General features: G+C 40.3%; 1 protein-coding gene across 5 annotated transcripts in view; it reads right to left on the reverse strand.

Annotated features, from left to right (window-relative positions):
- Positions 1–4166: 4166 nt before the first annotated feature.
- Positions 4167–9386, reverse strand: part of LRRC8D (leucine rich repeat containing 8 VRAC subunit D) — a 137036-nt gene continuing 131816 nt past the window's right edge. For all 5 annotated transcript variants that reach the window (XM_014586644.2, XM_006140164.3, XM_014586643.2 and 2 more), the window contains one exon: positions 4167–6781. In XM_014586644.2, coding sequence (XP_014442130.1) covers positions 4203–6779 — 2577 coding nt within the window. In that variant the 5' untranslated portion in view covers positions 6780–6781 and the 3' untranslated portion in view covers positions 4167–4202. The remainder of the gene's footprint in view (positions 6782–9386) is intronic.

Consider the following 9386-nt stretch of genomic DNA (forward strand, 5'->3'; position numbering starts at 1 on the left):
GTCAGCGCTTGCTGGCCAACAGTTGCATGGAACAAACTATTTCCCCCATGATTAAATTGCTAAACCTTCACTACTAAGAATGAGGTCCCTGTACTGATTTCAGCTTCTTTCTGATCTTTTAAAAAGGCTAATCCTGTCTGCTGAGCCCCTTGATGCTGGTGCAAACAAAAAAAGTCCAACAGCCATGAGTAAATCACGTCCCCTCAAGACTTTGTGGGACTCCCCACAAAGACTATTTTCAAATACTTTAAAATAATTTTCTTCAGCTATGTGCTCAATGGGCTTTGGAGAAAGATATAACAATACAATTAAGTCAAATCTTGTATATTCTTTTTTTTCTTTTTTTTTTTTTTTAAGAGAGGTTTTTTTGCGCTCGCCAGAAAGACAGAGAGACAGAAAGCGAGAAATCACTCCCCCCCCAGGGGGAATGGCCACGCTGCAATCCCTTCTCCTCCATTCCCCTCTCAGGATCTTGGGCATGCATGCACATGTGCCCAGTGTGAGTTTAAGCCACCGGGTCCTGGACTCAAATAGCGGTCAATTACATGGGAGTCCAGAGACATAGCCATTACGCTAGCTGCTGGTCCCCAAATCTTGTATATTCTAACTGACCCCATATCCCCTCACACACCACCCAATCTGCCCCATGCGATGCCAACATTCATTCATGAGGACACAGGGACTGACAGTGTATTTGGGTCCACAACCCTCATGTTACTTTGCTCAGACTCCAAACCCAGTGTACCTAAACTCTGTTAAGTGAATCAGCATTTCTCAGGAAATTTCTTTCAGAATGTTGCTATTTGCAAATGGTGGCACAGAATGTGGCATTTAAGTCAACTGACCATGAGTTCAAAGAAATCATTAAGGGCTGATAAAGGCAATGCACATTTGAGTAAGAGAAGTGGTACCCATGGAAGGCATCTAACACCACTCAGTGCTAAGTGGCTGAACCTCACCTATCAGTTAGGGAACAGATGTCTATGGGCAGAGACACCAGTAATCATGCTTTGGGAGGGTTATGGATTCCAACTCCCATAGAATGGCTCTTTCTGAGAAACAAAGTGCTGTGAGCCTTCTGCCACTATTGTCTTTCAGAAAACATGTACTTAGAAAAGGAGACAAGGGTCAGTCCCATAGCACAGTGGGTTAAGCACTGTGTGGTGGGAGCCAGATCCCAAATGGCTGACCATGGTTCCAATCTCACCCCTGGCGGCCTGAAATATAAGGTCCAAGTGTGTGCAGGTTTGCCCAGGCTCTTGGAATGGAGAGAAAGGGACTGTGGAATGACCGGGTCTCAGTGTGGGTGGGTGCGCTCTCTCTCTCTGGTGCACACACATGTCCTCTGGAGTTGTAAAAAAAAAAAAAAACCTCATTGGAAGGCATACACTAAATATGCATGGCTTTTTATCTGCCAATGACACCTAAATAAAGCAGTCTTTAGAGAAAGAAAATCAAGACAAGTTATTCCATAAATTTTAAGATCTGGCCTGTTTGTCTCACAATTAAGACAGTCTGGCATCCTTCTGAAAATGCTGTGCCGATTTCAGGAGGCAGCACCAACTGAGCAAAAGAACAGTGTCCTGTGTGGCTAGTGGGAGGGAAACGTCCAGGAGTGTTTATAAGTCTAAAACTTCCCTGAAGCTCCTCTTTAATTAGGTTTGGCTCCATTCGCCATTACACATTCACCCATTCTGTACCTCTCCTATATTGTGATTGTAATCAAACCGGTTTATTGCTGTAAGTAATTGCCTACTTAGCATTTTCTATGCCACTTTGCCACAAAGCTCCATGTAGCTTGGGACTGTGTCTTACCCCCACACCAAGTCCCAGTTCCTTGTACTGGAGCTCGGCACAAAGCAGGTACATAGTCACAACTCTAAGTATAAGGAGATTTCGAAATATTTGTGGGAAAATGGAATTAAAGTGTCAGTTTATTTTGACACACACACACACAAATGAAATCCACATTTTTATAATATGAATTTTCTTTTTAAAAATTATTATTATTTTTAAAGTTTGGTGTAGGGTATGTGTATGCATCAGAGACAGAGAAAGGGAAAGTGAGAAAGCTAGCCAGCCACCAGGTCTGGGACTCGAACCACAGACAGCCTGGTGGGAGTTCACCTTTATCACCATGCCTCTCGGCCCAGTAATATGCATTTTCTATGAAGTTTTTGAAGATCATATATTAATGAATCCCGAGAGAGATGGGAGAACGTGTATACTGGAAATAATTTGTTTGTAACAAAAATGTGCCACTGTCCAGTCTGATTTCCCAAACTTGGGCAGGTCGACACCACCCTTGTCACCTAATACCTAACTGGGTGGCAGGGAAATGTTTTCTTCTTCTGAGATAGATTTAGACACTTTGTAGTTAATACAAAAGGAAAACCATCATCTGAAAAGTGTACTCTGCTAGCACTTCCTTGGATATGACCTCTCCTAATTGCAGACAAACACAGGAAATACGGCTTGTCACTAAAATGAAGAGGGAAAGTCAGAGTTTTCCAGCTTAAAGAACTACTAGTCCTATTTTTCTACCCACCGACACTACCACAACAGTGAAAAAGGGCAAGAAATTAAAAGACAACTTGCTTTGATTTTGTGTTATCTTCTAAGTGGTGACAGTAGAAGGCTGTTAATCATTAAGTCATTAAAATTGTAATTACATAAATTTATTTATTAATTTAAAAAGTTAAAAAGTTTGACAAATAATAACTATATATTTATGGGGTACAATGCAATCTTTCGATATATGTTTACAATGTGGAGTAATTAAATCAGGCTAAGTAACACATCTATCACCTCACATTTTTTTTTTTTTATTGGTGGTTAAAACACTTAAAAATCTACTCTTTCAGCAATTTTGAAATATATGATGAATTATAATTTATTATAATTCTGTGCATTATTCTGTGCAATAGATCACTAAAGCTTATTCTTCCTAACAAAAACCGTGTACCCTCTGATCTACGATCTACACCTCGGTTTCCCCACCCACCCATCCCTCTTCCCTAGTCTCTGCTAACCTTATTATACTCTACACTTCTATGAGATCAACCTTTTTAGATTCCACATACAAGTGAGACCATGCAGTATCTTTCTTTCTGTGCCTGGCTTATTTTGCTTAGCATCCTGTCCTCCAGGTTCATCCATGTTGTCAAAAATGACAGAATTTCTCTCCTTTTTAAGGCTGAATGTGTTTCACTGTAAATATACTAGGTTGTCAGGAAAGTCATGACACATTTTTGCAAAGAAAAGAAAAAATGTAGAAAAAAATATGCCATGACTTTTCCAACAACCCATTTACCCAGAAGTAATATTATTGGATACTATAGAAATTCTATTTTCAGTTTTCTGAGGAACCTCCAAAATATTTTTCCATAATAATAAATTTACTTAAAAAACATTTTCTACTTATTGACAACCCTGTATTATTGGTAGAAAAATGTACCATGTAATCCAAACTCCAGACTAGGGGGGAAAATGTTATTATTAAGGGATATGTTCATTTTTTTTCTTGTTATTCTTCTTAAAAAAGAAACAAAAAACCCCAACAATCCACATACCTCTACTGAATTTCAGGCCTTGGAGAGTGTAAAATTTATACGATGGCATTTTCAGAAGCAGTAAATATTTTAGTAAGTGCTTAGTTGAGGTGCTTTAACTTAAAACAGGAAAGAAATCAATATTTCTGCAAATCTAAATTTTACAAGTTTGGACCTGATGTGTTTTTCATGGTCTGAGTTAAAACAAGATTGCACCAATTAAGCAAAGTAAATCAAGACACCTCAAGAAAGGTGGTATAGTAAGAAAATGTCAATTTAATCATTAACTTTAGCAGGCAAGCAATTTGTAAACATTCAGTAGCGGCAGCATCCAAGTTACAAACAATTTAAAAAGAACCAAGATTAGTGATTATAATTTTTTCTTCCCTTTCCCCAAATGAAAAAAAAAAAAAAAAAAAAAAAAAAAAAAAAAAAAAAAAGAAAAAAAAAGATTTGGAAATTAATGACTTAAAACCCTACACACACTGAACATTCAGTTATGTCTTCTATCAGCCTTCTATGCATCCTCTCTGTGTTTTATTTTAAAGATGTATCTACTCCTAAAATGCATAATCTTGCAATAACTTGTACGGGAGCATTTGCAATCTAGGAAGCTGTTCCTGCACAAAGACGGGCACGAATTATCTCAGTTTAAATCCCATTTGCAAAGGGAACATTTATGTCTTGATTCAATGCCTCTTTGACTTCGAGTGGCAGGGTGTCAAAAAGGTGATCTTCCACAACAAGTCCGCTTTTCTTGAGCATTCGACACTGGCCCAGCTGGGCTGGCAGGCGGTCCAAGCAGTTCCCCTTCAGCTCCAGCTGAGTGAGCTGGGAGAGCTGACCAATTTTCTCTGGGAGGGAGGTGATGCAGTTTTGCCCCAGATTCAAAGTCCTCAACTTCACGCATTTAAACAACTGTTTTGGCAGAATGTCCACTTTGTTCCCAGTGATATGCAAATGCTGCAGGTTCTGAAGCAATCCTATTTCTATTGGAATCATTGAAATGTTGTTGTAGCTTACGTCTAAGCATCTGAGTTTCTGTAAACTAAATACTGCCACTGGTAAGGATTCGAGCTTGTTATTAGAGAAATAAAGTGACTCCAAGTTTTTGACATGGGTAATGGAGGGAGGAATGGTAACAATTTTATTATGCCATAATTTTAAACAAGTCAGTCGTTTCAAATGCTGGAAACTGATGATTTCCTCAATTGTGCGTATGTTATTTGATTTTAAATCCAATTCCTGTAAATTAGAGAGACTGAAAATAGCATGTGGAATTCTCTCCAGTTCACAGTTCTGGAGCTCGAGCTCAGCAACATTCATCATCTTCTTAAGGCTGTTCAGTACCAAGAGTTTAGTGCCGTCATTATGAATGACTAACTTTGTAAGATGTGGAGCCACATCTGTAATGTTGGAGGGAACTTTGGTCAAATTGCTCTTCACGTGGAGAATCTTAAGGTGCCGCAATTCTCGGAGAGATTCGAGTCCTATCATCTTATTGTTTTCAGAGTTCAAATTGCCTATCAAGTACAACTCTCGAAGGTTTTTGAGCAAATATACCCAGGCGGGGATTTCAGCCACATCGGTGAACTTTACGTGAAGGCATCTCAAGTGATCGCGGAGAAAGCTAAAAGCAGTCTGTTCGACTTTTGCAGGACAGTGGCAGAGGTGGAGCTCTTGGAGATTCGTCATCTGAGAAATCTTAGCAGGAATTTTAGCCTCTGGAATCAGTTCCAGTTTTAGCACATCCAGGTCTGTGAGGTCAAAGACAGCATCGGGGACGCCCGATAGCATGAACAGATGTAACTCCTGCTTGTCCTGGGCATTGCGTGACACATGCTGCCTGAGTTTTTCAAATGTCCACTCGTGGTTCAAACTAATTTCCCTAAGTTTGTTTTCACTGACTTCTGACAAGAACACGCCAAAGCGCTTGGAATATAACTGGTCGTACTGGTCTACCATGTGTAGAAGGAACGCAAAGTCGTTCTTGACATCAGGAATGTCACTGAAGCTACTCTCTTCTCTGACTTTTTCAAAAGAATATTCCTTCAGTGGTATCCTGAATAACCAGAAGAGAGTATAGAGGCATATGAAACCATAAACACAAATGATGGATATATAACTGATGAGAAGCTTTTTCAACATGTAAGCCATATTGTGGGTGCACTCAAATACCTCGTAGCCAGTCAGGTGCTCAACTTTTGGCTTGCAGACGTGTTCAAAGCTGATCGCGTTGACGAAGTTGGCGGTATAGCAGAGAATGAAAATGAACTTGGCTGTTTTGATCACTGTTTGGACCACATAGAGCTTATAGATCAAGTCGCTGTCTTCCACATGGGCACGGAACTTCCGCACTTTCTCAAACAGAGCTTTGGCCTGTTCCCCGTCTTTTTTATCCAGGATAGTCATGCTAGGAACTTCGATCACGGGCTTCTCGGCTGAAAATTTGAAGCCCGTTTTGTTGATCATGGGGGTACTGGCACTGGGGCTCCCTTCATCACTGCTAGTAGACACATGCTTTGGTAGAGTCTGGGCACCTGTGATTCTTTGCTTGTTCTCCTCTGAGTCTTCACATGCGGTCTCAGACAACGCTTTAGTAGTCCAAGGAGATTCGAAGCACTTTCCTAGTATTGAAACAAAATGTTCAACTTTTGAGCATGTTTTGGGATATTTAAACCAAAAGTTGCTACTGACCATGAGAATAATAGTGTGTATAAGAGCAAGGTATGGAAAGTACTTGGAATACCATGGAAGGGCCAGATGATAGCACATCTGATTAATAAATACGTATTGCTGAAAATCCAAGTTTGTCTTTCGGCCTGTTGGATCTCTCTTCTCTTTCTTGGCCTCCTGATTTGGAACTGTGGAATCTGTGCGAGGATATGTGGCTCTGAGAGGTATGTCAGGTGTCACGGCAGATGTGCCAAAGGAAACATCGTTTGTTGTCCGCCCATCTTGGTTTTGGTGAGTGGCTGCTTCCATCTTCGGGATGTCGGTGGTGACGTCGGCATTTCCTGGTGGTGTGTGTGCCTTTGAATTTACAGGCGATGGCAATACTGGCAAGCAGACCACCTGATCTTTGGTAAGTTGCATGGTTCCTGCAAAAATGGCTACCATCAACATAACAACAGCCAGGTAATCCATAAACACGTCCCACCATGGTTTCAAGATTCGGTAAGTTGGCTGAATGTCATTAAGTGAAGCAACTTCCGCAAGGGTAAACATTCCTAGAAAACAAGAAAACAAAATACGTTATTACAGAGATGCAAGTGGAAACGGTAAATGGGGAAAACCCTATGCTGGCTCTAAACGAGTCTTCTCATTCAAATCACATTTTCTTATCCAAGATAGATGGAATAGAAAATAACTAAAAGGAGCATATGTGTTTATGAGAAAAAAAGGTAATTTGTTCTAGTATCTTTCCTCTTCTAGTGCAAGGGAAGAGGAAAAAATGAATAAGGATTGCATTCTAGGTAAGAGATAACAACAGTACAAAGTCTACGGTGGTTACTGGACCTTGAGGGAGGAGAGAAGAGAAGGATGGCATTCGTTGTGCACTAGACTGATCTGAAGTTGAAATTGAAGTTTTAGGGCAGGGAGGTGGGGTGTCTTCTTTTGTATGAGTTAAACGGAAGGGTTTGTAAGCACTGTTAAGTCTAGATAGCCTTATGTTCTAGAGTTAGACCTACCCCTAACTAATGTTGTGATTCTCTAAACCTTGTATTGCCCATCTGTACTAGAGGTCTTCCACATATTCATGAAAATGTGTATTATGAAAAAACTACACAAGGATTTCAAATTTTTTGTACCAAAACAAACTTTTAATTTTTATTATTTTATTTATTTATTTATTTATTTTTTGGAGAGTATTTTTGCTGTAGGGCACATGTGCTTGCTGGAGAGAGAGAGAGAGAGACAGACAGACAGACAGACAGAAAGTGAGAAATCACCCCCTAGGGGTGAATGGTCACACCACAGTTCCTTTTCTTCCATTCTCCTCTTGGGATTTTGCACACATACGCACACACACCCAGCATGAGTTGCAAGCCACTTGGGCAGTCATGTGGGAGTCCAGTGCCTTAACCACAATGCCACCTGCTAGCTCCTAAACTTGTATTTTAATTCATTTTGCACAAACTTTTTGAAGTCCATCCCTGTGATAAGATGATAATTTCTAAGGGCTGTTGGAAAGGTTAAATTCAGTAATAAAAACCTCTTTGTATACTCTCTGGTCACAAGTAGATAGTTGTTTATCTCTCATCATCATGAGACATAAGTGTCTCATGGATAGCTGAAATTAAGGGTCTAGAATTTAAAGAGTGTGTACATCTTTGGAATTTTATTACTAAGTATAGCAGAAACTTTGGCCTTTGATACAGTGCCTACAGAGCATATGGAACAGGAAGAGGGCCCAAGATCTAGGTGAGCACAGAGGAATCAGTGACAATGGTACTGAGTAAATCAGGAACAAATAACACCTTTAATGGCCAAAAGCCAAAAGGTAGCCCCAGCAGCAATGAGGGAAGCCCTGAGGCAAAGATACTTGGAAACGTGGTCACCATTCACTACCAGCTGGAAGGTTTACAGTACTGAAACTAGTTGACACAAATAATAAGGTACAAAGATAATCATGCGTGAAGCAACCAAGAAAAACACAGTGCTTCTAAGTGGGTAATGAGAATGGGCTTCTGGGGTCATGCACATCAACCCAATGGTTATAGTCCTTAATAGGGAAGTTTTAACTTCCTGAATAACAACATTACTGTATTCTGCTTTCTAAGGAGGTTTTAGGTTTCAATATTCACATACAAAATGATTCCTTGGAAAAAACTAACAAAAAACAAGAGAATCAAAGGCAAGGCAAACACCTAAGGCTGGCTGACAGCTTTATCGAGAGAGGGGCTATGTGGCGAGCCTCCTCCTCAGCCTCCTAAGCAGTGAAGAGTACAGGTGGAGCCACCATGTTAGGTTGTCAGGGTCGACCAGAAATCAAATCTGGGCCTTGACATTGTTCTCAGGCTCCTGAGTGGCAGCACCCACCAGTGTGCACTACCATGGCTGAGTCTCAACGTTTATTTTTTCAATGAAGTATAGAAGAGAGACTTTTTACCTATGTAAAGGTTACCTGGAATGATAAGATGAGATTGTGAAGCTGCGAGTTCAGTGGCAAACAGTGTTGGGACCAATTACTAGGGTCTTTCTTGGGTGGCGCACACAATGGAAGGGGTGGTATAAGTACCTGAATTCTGTTCCATTTTAGATTAAATCTCTGGAAGCAGAGACCCTATCTCACCCCTCTAAAACCCTTCTACATACCTAGTATGGTACAGAGCAGATACACAGGATTTCCTTATAAAATACCATTCACATTATTGAATTGTAATAGCAATTCTCACTTCTATAGTTGGTGTTTTAAAAAATTAATTTTTCGGAGGGGGTGCTGTAACCCTAACATGGCCTTCATCCTGCAATCCATCTCCAGCCTCAGCCAGCCCAGATCATGAACACAAGTGTGAATCACGTTCAGGGAGGTTCCAGGACATAAAGCAGGGCCCTTCCCAGGTGGATCTGGTCGCATTACTGGTGCTGTCTGGGCCTCTGGAATTGGTTTTGAAAGTCAAATATGCAAGTCTTTTATAACTACATAAAAACATTCCTGACATCTTCATTATTGAGTTGTACTTGGAGTTTATGAAAATTGCTAGAAATTACATCCCCAGACTTCAGGACTGACGTGTGAAATGCCCAATATTAAGTCTTCATAAAAAATTGCCAAAGATGGTGGAAAGAGAAAAAGAAATACTCATTCATACCTTAGTCGGGAAAGTAGGA

Source organism: Tupaia chinensis, unplaced genomic scaffold (assembly GCF_000334495.1).
Source record: "Tupaia chinensis unplaced genomic scaffold, TupChi_1.0 Scaffold000023_1, whole genome shotgun sequence".
Taxonomy (NCBI): domain Eukaryota; kingdom Metazoa; phylum Chordata; class Mammalia; order Scandentia; family Tupaiidae; genus Tupaia; species Tupaia belangeri.